The sequence below is a fragment of the Beta vulgaris genome, chromosome 6 (assembly GCF_026745355.1).
Source record: "Beta vulgaris subsp. vulgaris cultivar EL10 chromosome 6, EL10.2, whole genome shotgun sequence".
In the NCBI taxonomy this organism is placed as follows: Eukaryota; Viridiplantae; Streptophyta; class Magnoliopsida; order Caryophyllales; family Amaranthaceae; genus Beta; species Beta vulgaris.
The window spans coordinates 23,677,305-23,701,906 of record NC_079207.1 but is presented as its reverse complement, the minus strand read 5'-3'; the positions used below and the strand labels follow the sequence as shown (position 1 = coordinate 23,701,906).

The 24,602-nt window shown below is 34.2% G+C and overlaps 1 protein-coding gene across 1 annotated transcript; it reads right to left on the bottom strand.

Annotated features, from left to right (window-relative positions):
• Positions 1-1,218: 1,218 nt before the first annotated feature.
• Positions 1,219-1,758, bottom strand: LOC104884846 (uncharacterized). The gene has a single exon (XM_010669549.2). The coding sequence runs from the start codon at positions 1,756-1,758 to the stop codon at positions 1,219-1,221; it is 540 nt and encodes a 179-aa protein (XP_010667851.2).
• Positions 1,759-24,602: the final 22,844 nt, after the last annotated feature.

The window sequence follows — 24,602 nt, the reverse complement described above, 5'->3', positions numbered from 1 at the left end:
TATTTTCAGTTCATTTACGATCAGTTGGATTCATGTTCCATTTGGTACGGTGTAAAATATTTTCAATGAAAATTAGTTTTCCTTTTCCTTTCATTTTATGTTGTTTGCTAGGCTAAGGGGTGTAAAAAAGTTTTCTATCAAAATAGCTATAGGTGGAAATTATTTTCCATTAAAAGAGAAGGGAAAACATATTTTTCTCTCTTCTCCTTAGCAACCTTTTACTCTCCTCTTATCCATCCTCTTCTTCCCCTTCTATTATTCTCATTTCCATAACTTTTTTTAGATTGAACCAAACAAAAGAAAATTAGCTTCACAATTAGATTTTCCATGTAAAATGTTCTACATTGAAATTTTTTTACTTCCAACCAAATGGAGCCTCGGTTCCAATTACTTTTGTTCCTAATTTATTTTTCTGATAATAATATAATATTATTATTATTATTATTTCAATTACGATTATTTTATCATTAATATTATTATTATTATTATTATTATTATTATTATTATTATTATTATTATTATTATTATTATCATCATCATTATTATTATTAATGTTGTTGTAGCCTAAAGATCAATGGCACTAAAAAGGTCATGTGGCTTCATCTAGTCCATACACGTGTCCTTCCCTTGCTGTAGGGAATACAGGGTCCAAAAGGCATATGGCTGTAAGTACAACCTTCTGAATAAAAGGATGTACTAACCTACCTTTTTGGCTCAATTTGTACTTAGGCCCAACATCTCTAAAGAGCATTAGAATAAAGTCACGTGTTATAATTTCATTGCTTAGTCAATCAGGTGCTTCCAAATTAGGGTGACCTCATGGTACAACAATTATTTCAGACACTATAAATAGTCCTTGAAATCAGGAGAAATGTACGTTTTTCAGAGCAGTAAACTGTTATTCTGCCATAAATTCTCCCTCTCTCTACTTTCCCTCTCTAAAAGTTTCCTTTTCTACTCCTGATACCTGACTTAAGCTTCGGAGGGGGAAATATCACCCAAACCTCCAGGGTGGGTTCCTTTTTGCAGGTTCGGAAGCAGAGCTCGGGTTCGGGTTTGGGTCCAGGTGTTGTTGCACAAGTCTTCTATCGAAAAACCTACTGTTGGGGGATAGTAGTATTGTTTTACGAGTATGACACTACGTAACAACTATTACTATTACTATTACTATTACTATTACTATTACTATTTTTTTCTACGGAACACACTAACATATTATTACTCAGCAAACTTGTCACAAATTACACCATTAGCAACCTCCAAAGGTGCTTCCTCTATCCACACTCTCAGCTCAATGGCAGATTTGCACATTTGAGCTAAGAGATGGGCAACTTTGTTTCCTTGCCTTTTCACATGAGCAAATGAAATAAATGTACATTGAGAAGCATACTCTAATATATCTGCAACTATTTTCCCAAAGGGAGACATCTCATAAATTCGCGCCTGCAGATAATTTAAAAGCTTTTTGCAATCAACTTCCATAATCAAGCTCCTCAATCCCGCTTCCACAGAAAGTTGAAGCCCGTGTCTCGCGCTTAGTGCTTCAGCTAACTCGACATTTGCTATGCCCATCATACCACAACAAGTAGCCATCATGACATCCCCTTCTGAGTCCCGATCCACTCTTCCCATACCAATACCTTTGTCCTTTACCATCGACGCATCAGTGTTGAGTTTATAAACATCCCCTATTGGAGCACTCCACCGCACTTCTGTAGCATCCCCATCCGAGCGGCCTTGCTTGCTAGCAGCTGCCATGTTGAACTCCATATCCCCCCTCGCTGCTCTACTCACTACCTTCACAAACGAGAATTTTTTACTCTCGAAGACCCACGCATTTTGACTTAACCAAATATTCCAGCACAACAACCAGAACATAGCCCACCACTCTTTTTCTCGCTTACTCGCCAAGTGCACTTCCACCCAGTCTCGCAATGTTCCCGTCTAGATTTTATCTGTCTCCAATCGAAGGGGCGAAGTGTACCATACCCTTACACTCTCCTCACATTTCAGTATCATATGTTCGACCGTTTCGGCTCCTTCACCACATCTCTGGCAGACACTAGCAACAGCCCTGCCTCGGCTTGCAAGATTTTGATTGACCGGTAGCCCATTACAAAGCAATCTTCAACTGAACATCTTCACCTTTTGTGGGACATTTGCACCCCAAAGCTTCTGCCACACTTTCCTACTAGGTTTCACTGACGCCGACGGTTTTAATCTCCTTACACTAGTTAACTCAATGAAGTATGCACTACGAACCGTAAATTTGCCATGGGACGTATGGTACCACATCCACTCATCATTTGTATTGTACTTCGGCAAAGGTATGCGTTGAATAGCATCACATTCATCAGAACTGAACAGCCTCTGTAGAACCTCTACATTCCACCTCCCACTCGAAATCAATTCACTCACTCTTTGCGGCACTCCCTCACCCTCCTCCCTTGTCGTATTTTTCACTCGGCATTGTGGCAGACCTGGCACCCAAGGATCATTCCAGATACTCGTTTTCCGCCCATCTCCAACCACCCGACACATGCCTTTTAGGACCAGACTTTTAGCCGATAGAATTGATCGCCACGTAAAACTAATGTTCGAGTTTGCCTTTGCCTCCAAGAAAGTCGTAGAGGGAAAGTACTTAGCTTTTACAACCCGAGTCATCAGCGAACTTGGCATGGTAAGGATCCGCCAAGCTTGTTTTGCCAACAAAGCTTTATTGAACACCTCAAAATTCCTTATACCCATGCCCCCCTCTCTTTTCGATAGGGACATCTTATCCCATGCTACCCAAGCTAGCTTCCGTTCCTCCTCTCTTTGGCCCCAGAAAAAACTTCTACACATTTTTTCAATTCCATCCGTAATACTTTTCGGGAGTTTAAAGCACTGCATTGCATAAGAAGGGATTGCTTGAGCCACCGCTTTTAACAACACTTCACGTCCTGCTTGTGAGAGATATTGTCCCTTCCATTCTTTTAACTTTTTCCAGACACGATCCTGAATTGATTGGAAAACTCTTTTTTTGGAGCTCCCGATGTAGGCAGGTAACCCCAAATATTTATCATGTCCCTCAACAACCTTAAAAGTTAACTTCATCTGAAGGATATTAATCTTCTCTAGCTCTAAGTTTCGGCTATAGGACATTTCAGACTTTTCCATGTTCAATTTTTGCCTCGAAGCAGCTTCATAGATAGAAAGCACCTCTAACACATTATCCACTTCTTCTTCTGTGGCTCGAACAAACAATAAGCTGTCATCTGCAAAAAACAAATGAAAAATAGGATCGACTTTTATCCCAATTTTAACACCATGAATGAACTTCTTTGATTCAGCATCTCGGAGTAGTGTGGATAGGCCTTCTACTATTACTATTACAATTACTAATATTAATATTAATATTAATATTACAATTACTATAATTACTATTATATCATCATCATTATTATTATTATGCTTATATATCTACAATCTACTAGAAGTTGTTGTGCTCTAAGCATATTAGCAAGACTTACAAATATTTCTCTACTTAGCCGAAGTTGTTCTTTACACAAGTTACGATGGTTTGTCAACAATCAAGATCCTATGTATGAAATGATGCCACGATTTTCCCCTCGAATGCAAAGGCGTATGTTCAACTTGGGTTGTCAATCTCCTAAACTCATGCAATGCTATACGCGTCAAACTTTGTTGCATCAAATCTTCATCCATTCTACATAGGTACATATACATTTAATGCAATTTGATTTAGACAAACATATAAAATACGATAATAACTAAAAGTCCTACAATAAGTCCCACATGTAAAATACGGTAATAACTAAAAATTCCACAATAAGTTCCAGGCCACATATAAAATCATCATAAATATAAAATAACTAAAAGTTCTAACTTAAAAACAATCTACCATAAAGTCAAACAATTTTAACTATATTATCCTTCGCAACCATCTCAGTCATAAAACATATTATTATCCTCCATAGGCATCTCTGGCTTATAACAATAGTCATTTGAAAGTGCACAATGCTTCCTCAAGAAACGAACTCTGCCGTCATCATCACGCAAAGAGACGAAAACATATTATATTACTAAAAACTATTATTATATTATATTATATTATATTATATTATATTATATTATATTATATTATATTATATTATATTATATTATATTATATTATATTATATATTTATTATATTATATTATATTATATTATATTATATTATATTATATTATATTATATTATATTATATTATATTATATTATATTATATTATATTATCACAATATTACATTGAAAATTTAAAGTCGGGGAAAGAAAGTGAAAATTGGGGGGATTACTAGTTGGAGAATTACAAGTGCAACATTCAGGGGCGGAGGGACGAAAGGTGGTGGTGTGGTGCACTCGTGTTGTGGTAGCGGCACACATAAAGTGAGTGGTGCAGTGGTTAGAGGTGGTGATACGGTGGTGACAGAGATCGGAAGAGAAATAGAAGATGCTAGGTTGTGTTTTGGTGTATGGTGAAAAATGTGCGAATATTTACATTGCTAACAAGTCAAATGTACATGAATAACAAGTTAAATAAATACATGTAAAAAATAGATAAAATATTGTGTTGACCCTTGAGTTTTTGAAGATGACCTAACCACAAAAGACATAGTATATTTTATTTATGTTGTTGCAAGGTAATTCATGCTCGAGCTAAGAAAATACTTGATTGACGATTAAAGCGGAGAATTAATCAAGATCGAAGTAAAGATGTTCGAGAGATGAAGAATCAAGCATGGAATGAAGATTAGAATACATTAGGGTATTTATTAATCTTCTTGTTAAGGTTGAGTAAAAGCTTTATTAAGTTCGTGGTGAATTCTCAAAGGAACTTGGTTCTGTTCCCATGAAAGGAACAAACCTGGCACTATAGGAACAAGGCTAAGGAACAAGACTTAAAATTAGGGAACAAGACTTAAAAATTAGGGAACAAGACTTAAAACTAATTTAGGAACTTCTAAGTGACTAATATTGTGCGCCTAAGTGAAATGTGTGCCCAATATAGTTGTTAGAGTTTTTAGGGATATTTTGACTAAGATCCATTATTTTAGGAAGTTAGTTTAAGTTTGTTAGGAAAAGATTTTAAAAAGATTTTCTGATTTTAAATTAACTGGTTTTCAAATATTATCTTTTTAAAATATATATTTTATCTTTTATATTTTATTTAAAAGATTTAGTTTTCGAAAATTCAATATTTCCGGTTTTCAAAATGTTTCGGATTTTTAAATTATAAAAACTGTTTTCCGGTTTTATAAAAGATTTTGAAAAAGATATTTTCCTAAAAACTAGCTAAAGTATTTTCTTTATTTATTTCCTAAAAACTAGATTGCACGCCTAAAGTTTACTGCTACACGTTTTATGTAGTTAGTGGATTTAGTGGCTTAAGTTAATTATCCTCCAAGTATTTATTTAATTAAATAAGTTTAATTATTCTCCAAGTTTTGTAAAAACCACGTAATGTGTTACTGCTTCTATTAAGTGAAGTAGTGGATTAGTGGATGCTTTACATGACATGGAATAATTAATTTAATTTAATTAATTATTTAAACATCATGGAGAACATGTGATAATGGTCTAAATTAGTGGAGAACATGTCTTGTCTTAATTGTCTATTAATAGGCGCCTAATTCATTTAAGCAAAATCGTGTCTGACTTAGTTAATTTGTCCTAAGTTATCTAAAGTGTCAGTGCCTTTTCTTTAAAAGAATTCATACTTACATTAATCGAGTTTATTACTCTTCCATTATTTTATAAAGTGTATTTTTGAGAAAAAGTGTAACAGCCCGTTTTCCCAAGCTGCTAGGTAAATACACTTAAGATTCACTAATCACAATCAATGCTTAATAAGCCTCGAATTAAACATTTACTCGCAACGGAAACACAACCTAGAAAACGATCCTAACCTGTGTGTTATTGGCCCACAAAACAAAATCCTTTATATAAGACTTCAATTACACTGATATCTCGATTAATATTCCCAAATATTGTATACAACAAAATATATTAGAAACTATTCCTTAATTGACTATCTAAAATACAAACTCAATCCATAAGCTACGACGACATCTTTATCTTGCTTCACTTCAGAATCCTGAGCTCACAACACCAAACCTGCAACAATATTTCACTCTGCCACCCACCAAGTGACAGGCCACAGAAATGACAACACCATCAGCAAAGCTGAGTACACACTGTGTAATAGAAAATACAAGTTTAGGTGTATTTTGAAAACTAACACATAGTTATAATCACAGATAATCACATTTAACTCAGTTATTATCGTTTCACAAAATCAGATCGTTTGGCATGAACGCGAGTGGAGAGGGGTACCACGCAGTACCAGCTGTCTCCAAACTATTGAGGGTCGTCACCCAGCCTTTTATTGTTATGCTTGCAAGACTTACCCGGACATCCTAACGCCAGGAATTCGCCCTCCTGGAAGGCAACAGTTAAGGACTCTACCGCCCTAACTCGGGGTGCCTATTCATGCCTCACTTTCATATTTATAAAATAAGATATTTAATGATTCATACTTGAATCCTCAATACTCATAACATAACACCATATTCGACCTTATCTGGTCTTAACTCATATCTGAATCATTTCCTCATTATCATACCAAATCATATTTTGAGAAATATAGTATTTTCGAACGATTTCGATAATTGAACAAAATGATACTTTTATAACAATCCAATAGCAATTCACAACTAACTCACAGAGATGTATCTATAATCATGGCCATTACCACAAACGATATATGATATCCAAAATTCAATATAACGCCCATGGGAGCATTTGAATATATTTTGCTGAACCCAAAGGTTACCTTAACTCTATAACAATTATACGAAACCTCCAAGCATCAGAACTTGATTTCCCATATCATCTTGAATTCTATACGTCTACATAGCCATTCTCCAACAACCATCTCACGATAACATCAATAATCAATAACCAAACTTAAACTAATTCCCAATTCACCAATTCTCAACCTTTAACATTCTAATTTCCTTAATCCTTAATTAATATCTATAACTTCGATGATATTAGCTACATCGACTTGCATCCCAATTCATAATCACAATTCCAAATTATATAACTAAACAAACTAAACATAACTCACAACTGTACCTAAATCAAGCACTTAATTGTGCTACCAACAATTATATTGAGAATATAAAGCTAGCTCGACTCGTAAATAAACCTCAATAAACTGATTTCTATGTTGCACTCAAATCCTTAACCAATATATCAATTCCAACATTATAATCTCCTTCATAATTCCGAATGATACTCCATTCCAAAATCATCCTCCAATGATCACCTCATAACAATAATCATAATCAACAACCAATCTTAACTATTCTAATTATCTTCTTCTAACGCAACCATTATGCTAATAAAACTGAATCCCGCAAATAGAAGTTAATGAAGTCATTCCCACAACTCATAACTCGACTTCATACATATCAACTCCAACTACAATAATTATAACAGTTTCCAAATTCTAAGATTAGGACTTCCCTCGCATCATCAACAACGACTATCCAATAAGAGCGATACAACAACAACAATAGGCAACAGCTTCACAGCAACTCCACCACAACCACAATGACAGAACAACAATAACCCAACAACACTACTACAAGAGCAACAACAACAATAGCAACTCCACAAGAACTTCACCACAACCACCACAACAACTCCACAACAACAATAACATAACAACTCCACCTTAATCATCATAATTACTCCACAAGTCCATGTACTAAACATATTCCATTAAGAATCATAATCGTAATGACTTAGTGTATAAGTGTTGTTTAGGTCAAATGAAACATATCTAATGAACCTTAGCATGTTATACTCATGTAATATAATAAATATACACATAATAAAATACAAATCATAAGTAAATTCATTTCATAAACATGCTTTACACTAGAAAGAAACAATCACCTAACTATAGGTATGGAAATCTCTAGGGTAAAACCAAACTAAGTGTGTACCTTAACTAAGGAGGCTTAAAGCCACGAAATTCCTTAATCCACTTGGTTAACTACTCCTACAGCTTCCCCTGAATGTATAAAATGCTAAAGATTAGTTTCAACAAGCTTATAGATATGAAAACTAAGCTTAAATACAAGAGGTGTAAACTGTTGAACTTACAGCAACTTATGTGATCTTTCAGCAAGGTTTTCTATATGAGTTTAAGGTCTAAAGATTGAAACCAATGCTTGAACTACTTTTTATGGATGTTTAGAAGAGTTCTATGTAGAGAAAAGTGGGTGTCCAAGAGGAGAAAATAAGAGAAAGGAGACAAAAACCCAGAACAGTCTTTTATAGGCTGTTCTGGCGGTACCCTATGAGGAGGGAAATGACTTCTGGGCAAGGTCGGTTTCTTGGAGTTTCTGGGTGATTCTTGCTTGAGGTGTTAGCCTAAGGTGTTGGCTTTCATGCATAAAAAGGTCTTTGAGAGATCGACACTTAAGAAGCTGCTAAGCAGCTTTCTTTGAGCATAGGTCTGAGCTGTAATTTCAGCTGGCCAGGTTTTACTATGTAAGCAATTTACCTTATTAAGCCACGTAATTCTTGGGCATAAATGACCATTTTAACCTTAAGACATCCCAAGCATGTCATATATCAAGTTTGGTTGGGTTCCGAGCTCAGATTCAATCCCAAATGGCTCTTTAACTGGTAGTTCATTGCTACCCGATAAAAAAAATCTCCAAACGATTTTCATAATCTTAATGTTTAAGGCTCTCAAGGACTTTCTCACTTATCTATTGGTTTCCAAAGCCTTATTAGCCAATAATAATGATGGTTCTTATCCTCTTTGACCTTTCTTAACCATTAAGAATGATGATGCTTATCCACAAGCTTTCTTTAACCATTAAGAATGATGATGCTTATCCACAAGCTTTCTTAACCACTAAGAATGATGATGCTTATCCACAAGCTTTCTTAACCATTAAGAATGATGATGCTTATCCACAAGCTTTCTTAACCATTAAGAATGATGATGCTTATCCACAAGCTTTCTTAACCACTAAGAATGATGATGCTTATCCACAAGCTTTCTTAACCATTAAGAATGATGATGCTTATCCAAAAGCTTTCTTAACCATTAAGAATGATGATGCTTATCCAAAAGCTTTCTTAACCATTAAGAATGATGATGCTTATCCACAAGCTTTCTTAACCACTAAGAATGATGATGCTTATCCACAAGCTTTCTTAACCATTAAGAATGATGATGCTTATCCACTTTTATCTTTTAAATAAAGGTTCTTAAAAACAGGGCTATTACATACTACCACCCTTAAAATAAGTTTCGTCCTCGAAAACTTCAAAACATAAACTCATAGATCAAACTTAAGTGTCCATATATCAAGCACTAAGCCTCCGATAGTCTTTACTAAATTTCTATGAAAAAGTTCTCAATATACCCAACAAATAGATTTCAAATATCCTCAAATTACAACTTTGAATTCCATAATCTTTTCCATAGATTTACACAAATCTAGAGTCTTATTCTTATTCTATAGCTCAAAACTTGAATTCTAATTACCAAAGTAACAAACACACATTCCCAACGATCTTTTACCCCCGCTATGTGGCTAACTAAGCGCACAGTCGCAGGGTTGCTCTGATACCATTTGTAACAGCCCGTTTTCCCGAGCTGCTAGGTAAATACACTTAAGATTCACTAATCACAATCAATGCTTAATAAGCCTCGAATTAAACATTTACTCGCAACGGAAACATAACCTAGAAAACGATCCTAGACCTGTGTGTTATTGGCCCACAAAACAAAATCCTTTATATAAGACTTCAATTACACTGATATCTCGACTAATATTCCCAAATATTGTATACAACAAAATATATTAGAAACTATTCCTTAATTGACTATCTAAAATACAAACTCAATCCATAAGCTACGACGACATCTTTATCTTGCTTCACTTCAGAATCCTGAGCTCACAACACCAAACCTGCAACAATATTTCACTCTGCCACCCACCAAGTGACAGGCCACAGAAATGACAACACCATCAGCAAAGCTGAGTACACACTGTGTAATAGAAAATACAAGTTTAGGTGTATTTGAAAACTAACACATAGTATAATACAGATAATCACATTTAACTCAGTTATTATCGTTTCACAAAATCAGATCGTTTGGCATGAACGCGAGTGGAGAGTGTACCACGCAGACCAGCTATCTCCAAACTATGAGGTCGTCACCCAGCCTTTTATTGTTATGCTTGCAAGACTTACCCGGACATGTCCTATAACGCCAGGAATTCGCCCCTCCTGGAAGAACAGCAGGGACTCTACCCGCCCTAACTCGGGGTGCCTATTCATGCCTCACTTTATATTTATAAAATAAGATATTTAATGATTCATACTGAATCTCAATTATTAAATAAACCTATTACCTTATCTGTCTTAACTCATATCTGAATCATTTCCTCTTATCATCCAAATCATATTTTGAGAAATAGTATTTTTGAACGACTTCGAATAATTGAACAAAATGATACTTTATACAATCCAATAGCAATTCACAACTAACTCACAGAGATGTATCTATAATCATGGCATTACCACAAATATATGATATCCAAAATTATATAACGCCACGGGAATTTGAATATATTTTACTGAACCCAAAGGTTACCTTAACTCTATAACAATTATACGAAACCTCCAAGCATCAGAACTTGATTCCCATATCATCTTGAATTTATACGTCTACATAGCCATTCTCCAACAACCATCTCACGATAAATAATCAATAACAAACTTAAAAAATATATATTCACAATTTAACTTTATAATTTCCTTAATCCTTAATATATCTATAACTTCGATGATATTAGCTACATCGACTTGCATCCCAATTCATAATCACAATTCCAAATTATATAACTAAACAAACTAAACATAACTCACAACTGTACCTAAATCAAGCACTTAATTGTGCTACCAACAATTATATTGAGAATATAAAGCTAGCTCGACTCGTAAATAAACCTCAATAAACTGATTTTTATGTTGCACTCAAATCCTTAACCAATATATCAATTCCAACATTATAATCTCCTTCATAATTCCGAATGATACTCCATTCCAAAATCATCCAATAGATCACCTCATAACAATAACCATAATCAACAACCAATCTTAACTATTCTAATTATATTTTAACGCAACCATTATGCTAATAAAACTGAATCCCGCAAATAGAAGTTAATGAAGTCATTCCCACAACTCATAACTCGACTTCATACATATCAACTCCAACTACAATAATTATAACAGTTTCCCAATTCTAAGATTAGGACTTCCCTCGCATCATCAACAGCGACTATCCAATAAGAGCGATACAACAACAACAATAGGCAACAGCTTCACAGCAACTCCACCACAACCACAATGATAGACGAACAACAATAACCAACAACACTACTACAACGAGCAACAACAACAATAGCAACTCCACAAGAACTTCACACAAACCACCACAACAAATCCACACAACAATAACAAACAACTCCACCTTAATCATCATAATTACTCCACAAGTCCATGTACTAAACATATTCCATTAAGAATCATAATCGTAATGACTTAGTGTATAAGTGTTGTTTAGGTCAAATGAAACATATCTAATGAACCTTAGCATGTTATACTCATGTAATATAATAAATATACACATAATAAAATACAAATCATAAGTAAATTCATTTCATAAACATGTTTACACTAGAAAGAAACAATCACCTAATATAGGTATGGAAATCTCTAGGGATAACCAAACTAAGTGTGTACCTTAACTAAGGAGGCTTAAGACCACGAAATTCCTTAATCCACTTTGGTTAACTACTCCTACAGCTTCCCCTGAATGTATAAAATGCTAGATATAGATTTTAACAAGCTTATAGATATGAAAATAAGCTATTAAATACGAGTTAATGTTGAACTTACAGCAACTTATGTGATCTTTAGCAAGGTTTTCTATATGAGTTTAAGGTCTAAAGATTGAAACATGCTTGAACTACTTTTTATGGATGTTTAGAAAGATTTATGTAGAGAAAAGTGGGTGTCCAAGAGGAGAAAATAAGAGAAAGGAGACAAAAACCCAGAACAGTCTTTTATAGGCTGTTCTGGCGGTACCCTATGAGGAGGGAAATGACTTCTGGGCAAGGTCGGTTTCTTGGAGTTTCTGGGTGATTCTTGCTTGAGGTGTTAGCCTAAGGTGTTGGCTTTCATGCATAAAAAGGTCTTTGAGAGATCGACACTTAAGAAGCTGCTAAGCAGCTTTCTTTGAGCATAGGTCTGAGCTGTAATTTCAGCTGGCCAGGTTTTACTATGTAAGCAATTTACCTTATTAAGCCACGTAATTCTTGGGCATAAATGACCATTTTAACCTTAAGACATCCCAAGCATGTCATATATCAAGTTTGGTTGGGTTCCGAGCTCAGATTCAATCCCAAATGGCTCTTTAACTGGAAGTTCATTGCTACCCGATAAAAAAAAAATCTCCAAACGATTTTCATAATCTTAATGTTTAAGGCTCTCAAGGACTTTCTCACTTATCTATTGGTTTCCAAAGCCTTATTAGCCAATAATAATGATGGTTCTTATCCTCTTTGACCTTTCTTAACCATTAAGAATGATGATGCTTATCCACAAGCTTTCTTTAACCATTAAGAATGATGATGCTTATCCACAAGCTTTCTTAACCACTAAGAATGATGATGCTTATCCACAAGCTTTCTTAACCATTAAGAATGATGATGCTTATCCACAAGCTTTCTTAACCATTAAGAATGATGATGCTTATCCACAAGCTTTCTTAACCACTAAGAATGATGATGCTTATCCACAAGCTTTCTTAACCATTAAGAATGATGATGCTTATCCAAAAGCTTTCTTAACCATTAAGAATGATGATGCTTATCCAAAAGCTTTCTTAACCATTAAGAATGATGATGCTTATCCACAAGCTTTCTTAACCACTAGGAATGATAATGCTTATCCACAAGCTTTCTTAACCATTAAGAATGATGATGCTTATCCACTTTTATCTTTTAAATAAAGGTTCTTAAAAACAGGGCTATTACAAAAAGGGTTTGAGTGAACTCTTGTAAGTGTGAGAAAGCTTTGAGTGAAGCAAGAGCAAGAGAAAGAGAAAGAGAAAGGAACTTCGAGTGAAGTTTGAGAGAAAACGTCAGTTGTTGGGAACTGTCGTTGGGAACTTGAGTTGAGTGACTTAAGTTGAGAATCGAGAGAAAAGTAATAGGTTGTAATCAGATTGTTTTGGCCTATTATAGTGGAAAGTTTTTAAAATCCCTTGTGGTCGAGGTTGTTTCTTCCTACTAGGCCTAGGAAGTTTTTCCTCGTAAAATCTCTCGTGTTCCCATTGTTTGTTCCCAAGTTTACTTTTAATTCCGCAAAAAGTATAGCTTATTCTCTCACTATAATTCACCCCCCTCTTATAGTGCTCATATTATACAACAATTGGTATCAGAGGTGGAACTCTAATATTCAGGAAACCCTGTTGAGTTCAAGATCTTGAAAAATATGAATACTAGAGAGAAACTGGAAGAAGGGTACTCTACGCAGAGGCCACCAATGTTCAATGGTAAGTTTTACACTTACTGGAAGAACAGAATGGAGATCTTTATCAAAGCCGACAATTACCAGGTATGGAGAGTCATAGAGGTAGGTGATTTTGAAGTCACTACCACTAATGACAAAATGAGGTAATTCCTAAATCTATATCTGATTTTGATAAAGCTGATTTCGAAAAGATGGAAATTAATGCTCTTGCTATAAAACTGCTTCATTGTGGTCTTGGACCTCATGAACACAATCGTGTCATGGGATGTAAAACCGCAAAACAAATTTGGGATCTTCTTGAAGTCACTCATGAAGGTACGAGTGAAGTTAAGAGATCAAAAATAGATCTTTTGATGAACCAATATGAACTTTTTCAAATGAAATCAAAAGAGTCTATCCAAGACATGTTTACACGCTTTACTAATATTATTAATGAGCTAACATCTCTTGGTAAAGTGATTACATCTGAGGAACAGGTACGAAAGGTCCTAAGGAGCCTTCCTAGGGATCGTTGGATGGCTAAGGTAACTGCCTTACAGGAAACTAAGGACTTTACTAAGTTCAATTTGGAACAACTTGCTGGTTCCCATATGCATGACTCATGAGTTGCAATTGGACAATGAGAATGGAGACATGTCCAAGCAAAAATCGATTGCCCTAAAAGCTGATGAACATGAAGACTCAGAAACTGATGAAGAAGAATCGCTCTCATGGTCCGAAAATTCAAAAGAATGTTTAGGAACATGAAAAGGAGATTACAAAGGTAAGAATAAGAAATATTCTAACAAACTTGTTTGTCATAAGTGTGGCAGTTCTGAGCACTTCATCAAGGATTGTCCCCAATGGGAACAAGAAAAAGGCAAAGGAAGGGAACGAAGCAGAGATAGGAACAAGGAATACAAAAACTCCTATACTCGATCTGACATGAAGAAAGCTATGGTTGCTGCATGGGGAGACTCTGACTCCGAAGAAGAAGATGATCCTCAACCAAATGAGGAGACTGCAAACTTCTGTCTTATGGCTCTTGACAATTCCGAATCTGATGAAGAGATTGAATCTCTTGAGGCAAGTCTAGACACCATCAAAACTCGTCTTAATTCTTTAAGTAAAGAAAATTATTTGAGTTTATTGTTGACGCTGTAAATGATTGCAAAGATGAGACCATTAAACTAAAACAATGTCAACATGCTTTAAGTGTGCAAAGGAACATACCTCTTGGCTTAAAAGTGTTCGAATTGATATTGAGAAAAGATTTTTCGAGTTTGACAAAAATCTTAAATTAAAAGAGGATTTCGAAAATCTTAAAAATGAGAACTACTTGTTAAGTCTTGAGTTTCACAACTAAAAGATTTGTTCCTGAAGTAAGTTCATTTGACATTAAGTCAGTTCCCTTGCAAAGTTTCAAATCTGAAATAAACGAATTGAAAAATCATGTTTCATTTTTGGAAATTGAAAATAATGAACTTGTAGGGGAACTGCACCAAATGAGAAATGAAAAGAAAATGCTACCTATTCCAAACTGGATTAAGAACCCTCAAACAAAACGAACTGAAGGTCTTGGTTTTAATCACAAAAAGAAATTTGAAAAACCTAAAAAGAGAGTTGATTTACCAAGTGATAAAGTTTGTATGTTTTGTGGGAACACTGGTCATTTTAGGAACTCTTGTCCTAAAAGACTTGGTCGCATTAATGAGAACTTGGAAACAAGTAGAGTAATTTGGAAAAAGAAATCTATTGTTCCTGAAGGAAAGGAACCCAAGAAAGATTGGGTTCCTAACTCTAACAATTAGTTTTCTTGCAGGTTGGAGTGAGGGGGAACAACACATGGTACCTAGACAGTGGTTGTTCTAAGCATATGACTGGAGATAAATCAAGATTTCTCTCACTCTCAGCCTATAATGGTGGAAGTGTGACTTTTGGTGACAACAAGAAAGGTAACATAGTTGCCATGGGCAAAGTTGGTAAGTCATCGTCACATTCCATAGATAATGTGTTTCTAGTTGATGGATTATTAAAGCATAACTTGTTAAGTGTTTCCCAATTCTGTGATAAGGGAACTGTGTGAAGTTTAATAGTGAAAAATGTTTAATGTCAACAATAGCACAAAGGATATCATTTTGGAAGGAACAAGGAAAGGGAACACATATGTTGTGGATCTCAACCTTGTTCCCAAAAACAAATTCACATGCCTTAGTGTTATTGATGATGATTCATTTTATGGCACAAGCGTCTAGGTCATGCTAGCTTTTCCTTGCTTGACAAACTGCGTTCTAAAGAACTAGTTTTAGGTTTACCCTCTACTAAGTTTCATTTAGATCATGTGTGTGATGCATGCGCAAAAGGTAAGCATGTTAGGTCCTCTTTCAAGTCCAAGAATGTGGTAAGTACCACAAGACCTTTAGAGTTAATCATATGGATTTATGTGGACCTATGAGGATACAAAGTAGGAGTGGAAAGAAATATGTGTTAGTAATTGTAGATGACTTCTCTAGATTTACTTGGGTTATTTTTCTTTCTAGCAAGGACGAGACTTATGATGAGTTCCTTGTCTTTGCAAAGAAAGTCAAAATTTGAGTGGTCATAAGTTATTCACCTTAGATCCGACCATGGAAAGAGTTTGAAAATTTAAGTTCGATGACTTTAGCAGAGACAAGGATTAGATCACAATTTCTCAGCCCCTAGAACACCTCAACAAAATGGTGTTGTTGAAAGGAAGAATAGAACACTAGAAGAGATGGCTAGGACTATGCTGATAGCTAGTGGTCTTCCTAAAAACTTTTGGGCAGAAGCTGTGAATACTGCTTGTCACATTATAAATCGAGCCATGGTAAGACCTTTATTAAATAAAACTTCTTATGAGCTGTATTTTGGTAAAAAGCCCAATATTACATATTTCAGAACATTTGGATGTAAATGTTTTGTTCATAATAATGGGAAACAAAATATTGGAAAATTTGATGCTAGAAGTGAAGAAGCTGTATTCTTAAGATATTCTTCTAGTAGCAAGGCTTATAGAGTGTATAATAAAAGGTCTATGTGTGTAGAAGAAAGTGTGCATGTTATTTTTGATGAAACAGATAAATTTGATGCAAGCACACAGGTTGAAGATGACTTCGAAATAGGATTGCAAAAAGATCTAAGTCTTATTGATGAGACTTTGGAAGACGAAGTCATGGGAACAAAGCCAAGGGAACAACATCCTGTTCCTGTTCCCAATGAGGAAGAAGAAGAACTAAGTGATGATGCACTAGTGAATGAATCCACTATTGTTGAACCTGGTTCCCAAGTACAGGGAAATGAAGATGATCAAGGAAACCAAGTTTCCATCCAGGATTTCCAACCAAAGCCTTGGAAAACTCATCGTTCCCATCCTGTGGAACTAATAATCAGTGACATAAAAAGGGAACTCAAACGAGATCTCAATTGAAAAACCTTTGTGCTTTTCATGCTTTTCTTTCTATGTTGGAACCTAGCAATGCAGGATGAACTTCATCAATTTGAAAGAAACAAAGTTTGGCACCTTGAACCTAAGCCTAAACATAACAAGGTTATTGGTTTAAAGTGGGTGTTTCGAAACAAATTAGATGAGTTCGGAACCATAATAAGAAACAAGGCCAGGTTAGTTGTGAAAGGATACAATCAACAGGAAGGCATTGATTATGAAGAAACTTTTGCTCCAGTTGCAAGACTGGAAGCAATTAGAATCTTCATAGCTTTTGCTGCCTTCATGGGTTTTAAATTGTATCAAATGGATGTAAAATGCGCTTTTCTAAATGGTTATCTTAATGAGGAGGTATTTGTAGAACAACCTCCAGGTTTTGAAAAGTAAAGAATTTCCTAATCATGTCTTTAAGCTTGACAAAGCTCTTTATGGGTTAAAGCAAGCTCCAAGAGCATGGTATGAAAGACTTTCTAAGTTCCTTCTTGAAAATGAGTTTAAAAGAGGAAAATTGGATCGAACCTTGTTTTTAAAATCAAAAGGAAAACATTTATTAGTTGTTCAAATATATGTTGATGATATTATATTTGGTGCCACTAATGAATCTTTGTGCAAGGACTTTGCTAATCTCATGAGTAAAGAATTTGAAATGAGTATGATGGGTGAGCTCAACTTCTTCTTGGGGTTGCAAATCAAGCAAACAGAAGAAGGAATCTACATCCATCAACAAAAGTACATAAAGGAACTATTGAAAAAGTATGGTTTGGAAGCATCCAAAGTAAATCATACACCTATGGGAATTCAACCAGATTGGATGAAGATTCTATAGGAATAAGTGTGGATCAAACCAAGTATCGAGGTATGATTGGCTCATTACTATATCTAACTGCAAGTCGTCCTGATATTGCTTTCAGTGTAGGGTTATGTGCAAGGTTTCAAGCCAATCCAAAGGAATCTCATCTCACAGCTGTGAAGAGAATCCTAAGATACCTCAAGGGAACAGATGATTTAAGCCTATTCTATTCGAGAAGTGATACCTTTGAATTGAAAGGATTTGCGGATGCTGACTATGCAGGAGATCTGGTCAATAGGAAGAGTACATCAGGTATGGTTCAGTTCCTTAGTCATAGTTTAGTTTCTTGGAGCACCAAGAAGCAAAACACAGTTGCTTTATCTACAGCAGAGGCTGAATATGTTGCAGCAGCAGCATGTTGTTCCCAAATGCTATGGATAAAACAACAACTACGTGACTATGGAATTACTTTGAATGTGTTCCCATCTATTGTGATAATACTAGTGCTATTAGTATTTCTAAAGATCCCGTGCATCATTCAAGAGTCAAACACATCCATATTAGGCATCACTTTCTGAAAGATAATGTTGAAAAGGGTCTTATTAAAATGGAATTCTGTGAGACTGAACGTCAAATTGCAGACATCTTGACAAAGCCCTTAAATAGAGATAGGTTTGAGAAATTGAGACTTGAACTTGGCTTAATCAAGTTGAAATGATTGCTAAAATATTCCCCTTTGTGTTAATTCTTTGGCATTATGTCTGGATGTGCGTATTCGATGTTTTTATTTTTTTGAATACATCACAATCCTATATGATTATTTCATGTATAAGTAAAAATGTCTGAAAACTGCTCACCAATGTCCAATAATATTCCCCTTATTGTTCATAAGACAATTCTATGCCTTAAGTGATGACAAAGGATTAAAAGAATTAATGGAGTTCCAAAGTAGCAAAATTTCATTGTTTCCATTCATTGTTCCCAAACGCTGTTCCCAGCGTGTTCGATTTATATTTTTCTTTCAAAATTCAAAAAACCAAAAATATTCTGTTCAGATTTTATTTCCTAAAAATCTGATTTTTTCCTTATATCTCTCAAGTTAGTTGAAGATATTTTTTTAATAGTAGAATTTTTTTTAAAAACGTTAAATACACGGTTTTATATTTATTATATTTCCTTCCTAAACAAAACAAAATTTTTTTCCTTCCTTCTCATAAAACCGAAAATCACTCCACAAAATATGAATACCAAAAACACTTCTCACTCTCTCTCCTCCCACAAAGCCGAAAAACCCTCTCCTTCCTCCACTAAAATTGAATCACCAACCCATGGATATTTCTCCCAATTCTTCATCAGAATTCTAAGGAAAAGGAAGAAAATGGAAGAATCGGTTGAAATGGAGGTTGAAGAAGCTCATGCAACACGTGAGGGGGAATCGGATGTTCCCGAGAGAGGAACAACACGAGTTGCTCGAAAAAATCCACAACATCAGGTATGTTCATGGACTTTTTATTGATTTTCTTGGTGCAAAAGAGTAAATTTTCGTCAATTGCTCAATATGATTAAGTTTCAAGGTGGGAAATCTTTTTGTAAATGTTATGGAAATAGTTTGATTCCTAAATTGATGGACGAATTTTGTGAAAACTTTTCCATGGATGAAGAAGGAAATTGTTCCACTTGGTAAAGGAACTCAAATAGATTTTAATGCTAAAATTTTGGGTAAACTGCTTGGTGTTCCCGTGAGAGGAACTGATGTTTATTTCAAGAAACAACGTGGTTCATATCCATTTTCGGACATCTCTTCTGATCAATTGATTGTTAAGTATGGTGGTCAAAAGGGAAAAACATTTCTTGATCATAACCTTCTTTCTCCCTACCACAAAATTTTGTTTCACATCCTCAAGAAAGCTTTATTGCCTCGTCTTTCCAAACGTGCTCAAGTTAGCATGTTGGATTATTTATATCCATTGCTTAGCCTCTCACAAACACATAAACTTTCCCTCTTTAATGATTCAACACTGAGTCATTGCATTGAAAATGGATTTGTTGTTGGCTAGGGCCTTAATAACCGAAATATTCTTAAGTTTAATAGTGAAAATTTCGGGAACTACCATAGGTGTTCCACGGGAAATATGTTGAATGTGCGTGCCTTGAATAACTTGAATGTTTGTGTTGTGAATGGGAAGTAATCAAGGAAGGGTTAACCTTGATGATGATGAGGATGATGATGTGGATGATGAAGTGGAAGAAGAAGAAGAAAAAGAAGTTGAAGAGAAGAAAAATGAAAAGGCGGAAAAAGAAAAAGAAAAATCAAAAAGAAAAAGAAGAAGCTAAGAAGAAAGGGAAGAAGGTGGTTGATAAGGTGAAGTAATCAAGGGAAGGGCTAACCTTGAGTTTTGAAGATGACCTAACCAGAAAAGACATAGTATATTTTATTTATGTTGTTGCAAGGTAATTCATGCTCAAGCTAAGAAAATACTTGATTGAAGATTAAAGCGGAGAATTAATCAAGATCGAAGTAAAGATGTTCGAGAGATGAAGAATTAAGCATGGAAAGAAGATTAGAATACATTAGGGTATTTATTAATCTTCTTGTTAAGGTTGAGTAAAAGCTTTATTAAGTTCGTGGTGGATTCTTAAAGGAACTTGGTTCTGTTCCCATGAAAGGAACAGACCTGACACTATAGGAACAAGGCTAAGGAACAAGACTTAAAAATTAGGGAACAAGACTTAAAACTAATTTAGGAACTTCTAAGTGACTAATATTGTGCGCCTAAGTGAAATGTGTGCCCAATATAGTTGTTAGAGTTTTTAGGGATATTTTGACTAAGATCCATTATTTTAGGAAGTTAGTTTAAGCTTGTTAGGAAAAGATTTTAAAAAGATTTTCTGATTTTAAATTAACTGGTTTTCAAATATTATCTTTTTAAAATATATATTTTATCTTTTATATTTTATTTAAAAGATTTAGTTTTCGAAAATTCAATATTTCCGGTTTTCAAAATGTTTCGGATTTTTAAATTATAAAAACTGTTTTCCGGTTTTATAAAAGATTTTGAAAAAGATATTTTTCCTAAAAACTAGCTAAAGTATTTTCTTTATTTATTTCCTAAAAACTAGATTGCACGCCTAAAGTTTACTGCTACACGTGTTATGTAGTTAGTGGATTTAGTGGCTTAAGTTAATTATCCTCCAAGTATTTATTTAATTAAATAAGTTTAATTATTCTCCAAGTTTTGCAAAAACCACGTAATGTGTTACTGCTTCTATTAAGTGAAGTAGTGGATTAGTGGATGCTTTACATGACATGGAATAATTAATTTAATTTAATTAATTAATTAAACATCATGGAGAACATGTGATAATGGTCTAAATTAGTGGAGAACATGTCTTGTCTTAATTGTCTATAAATAGGCACCTAATTCATTCAAGCAAAATCGTGTCTGACTTAGTTAATTTGTCCTAAGTTATCTAAAGTGTCAGTGCCTTTTCTTTAAGAGAATTCATACTTACATTAATCGAGTTTATTACTATTCCATTATTTTATAAAGTGTATTTTTTGAGAAAAAGGGTTTGAGTGAACTCTTGTAAGTGTGAGAAAGCTTTGAGTGAAGCAAGAGAAAGAGAAAGAGAAAGAGAAAGGAACTTCGAGTGAAGTTTGAGAGAAAACGTCAGTTGTTGGGAACTGTCGTTGGGAACTTGAGTTGAGGGACTTAAGTTGAGAATTGAGAGAAAAGTAATAGGTTGTAATCAGAGTTGCTTTGGCCTATTATAGTGAAAAGTTGTTTAAAATCCCTTGTGGTCGAAGTTGTTTCTTCCTACTAGGCCTAGGAAGTTTTTCCTCGTAAAATCTCTCGTGTTCCCATTGTTCGTTCCCAAGTTTACTTTTAATTCCGCAAAAAGTATAGCTTATTCTCTCACTATAATTCACCCCCCTCTTATAGTGCTCATATTATACAACATATTGTAAAATTAAATTTTCTATGGAAATTATGTAAAAGCCAAAAAAGAAAATTATTCGCGATTTGGACTGAAAATCAAAATTTCAAAAAATGCAGACCAAATATTTTTTTCGATCTGGACCAAAAATCAAACATTCAAAAAACTTGGACCTAATTAGGGCTATAATATGTAGGTTTGCCCTTAGACCTACAAATATCACGGGTCTGTCTAGATTAATTGGTTTTTTTTATTATTCTCTTCTAATCTATTTTGCGGGGTTTTTGCCGTTTCAAAAACAAAGTTTGTAACTAAAATTTGAAGTAATGTGCCTTGTGAAGATAAACTAATCAATGAACAATGAAATTCTATTAGCTGAAACCTCACCACTTCTCACTAATACTTTCAATGAAAGATTAACAATTAATATTAACCCTTAAAATTGTATATAAAACAACGAAATATCTACATTTGCAGGGAAAAATAGAAAATATATATGGAATTCAAGTTTTAGGGTAAAAAAAGGTTTCATTTATAAAAAAACTTACATTGAGAGTTGTGCAAGTATGTGTGAGACAGTGAGAGTACGACGGAGAGAGTCAGCGAGAAATTAGTGGTGAATGCCCTCAAAAATGAAAAGATGGTGGGTTGAAGTGATTAAGAGGAGGATGGGGAACCCAGGGGAAGACGGGGAAACTCGAGTTATAGTGTTGTACCGAGTTCCTAGATGAGAATCGAACTCCCGATCATGAGGTTGGGAGGTGGGAGCTCCAACCATTAGGCTCCCACATGATTCTCCGTGCACGTTTATATCTGTTTTAGTGTTTATACACCTTTTATTATGGGTTTTAGGTAGTGGTGTCAGAAACATATTTGACCGTTGGGTCAATCTGATTCTAGTCTGATTTGAGCAAGATTCGACCTATGAAGGTCAATATCTAGACCTAACCGAAACCTGACCTAAGATTAACCAGACTTGACCGGCACCTGGCAAGATTATATGCTGACCTGACTAGACAAACCTGCATTCAAACTCGAACTCAACCGTACAATCAGATATTACTAAAATTCAATTACTTTTTTATATCTACAAAATCATTTAAATATATAATAATTTATAAAGTTAATTTTTATTTTTTTGGAAATTCAAAATTATTATTGACAAAAAAAGAGAGGGTACAAACACTAATTCACCAGACTAAAGGGTGTAATAGCATCAGTATCCAACTTAACCTATCTTCTAGGAAGGGTTGATAAAGTTTCTTAATTTAATAATTAATTAAATAAAAAATTAAATTACATTTAATTTAAGGGTTAAATTTTGAATATCATGTACTTGTTTATATTTTCATTTAATTATCCAATCTCCTCATTTTTAAATAATATTAAAAAAAATTTGGTTAAACCCTATAATCCAAATTTATTATCCCATTTTAATATTCTAGCAAAATATCTCCATTTTTTCTACCATTTTTTCTACCAAATATTCTGTAACGCTCCGAAAATTACATAACCTTAATCATCAGCAGAAGCATAACTTAAACCTGCGGGTTACGGCCCACAAGTAAAATAATAGCCTAAAATTGAAAATCTGCTATACAATTACTCATCATAAAATAATACTTGTTTATCCATCATACAAAATATCTTAAAACCTCATAGAATCATACATAATCTTCATACATTATCATGTTTCATTGATTTTACATCATAATCATCATGAATAGTTATATTCTTTTCATTTCATCCACAACATCATCATCATCATTTCATAGCATCATATCATCATAACCATCATAAAATATTTCATTTCCCGCAATCCATATATAAAACATAATATTAATCATGATCATAAAACATACTTTGAAGGAGAATGCGGGTGTTAGTAGTAGACATTACCTGAAATCCTGCTTACCAACCTTGATAGCCGGGGGAGGCTTGTAATATCCTTTATCTTCTTTAATCTATTCAAGAATAATTTTATTAATGAACGTTTCGTTGTTTAGCTTTTAAGCCTAAATACTAGTTGGGGCTTATTAAGGTCATAGCGTTCATTATGACATCGTAAAGGTCTAATCAAAGGTCATCGTTAACTTAGTCGTTAATAACTTCTTAAGGTGACTCTTTAATCGATTAATAAGTGAAATAAATCCTTTAGCTATATAGAATTATCGAAACATTAAAGTTATATTATTACATATTATATAGCTATTTGAAAGTATAATAATATTATAAGAGTTCATATTTAATCATCCATTAATCGTCTATTTTTAAACTAATTAAGTTTCTCACTACACTAGAACTATTAACATATTATAATATTATTTACTCTCATAAAACTAGTAAGTCGAACTATCTTGTTATTATAAGTAAACTTAAGGATTAGTGAAGTAATAATAACTTAAACTCACATTACAATTAATAAGCTTATTAGATTAGTTTTAATTAACTCAAATGACTTAGTAATCATGAAATATAGCCCAATCATAGTTTTTAGGAATTAAGTTAGGTGGTTTAATTAAACTAACTAAATCAGTCTTTTAATAAAAACATAACAAGTCCAATCATCCTTTTAGCCCAACATAATACATAACAAATTTATAAACACTTAAGTTTTAGTCCAAAAGTATTATCCTAGGCCCAAACTAATACTAACTAGTAAGGGTTATTGGGCTAGAATTAATAAACTAGAAAATCATAATTCCTTTTTAGAAAAAGGGAGATGTCGTTACCTCTGCTACTAGGAGC

Excerpts from the sequence above, each read along its gene's own strand:
- LOC104884846 (XM_010669549.2), bottom strand. The coding sequence starts at position 1,758 with ATGGCAGCTGCTAGCAAGCAAGGCCGCTCGGATGGGGATGCTACAGAA.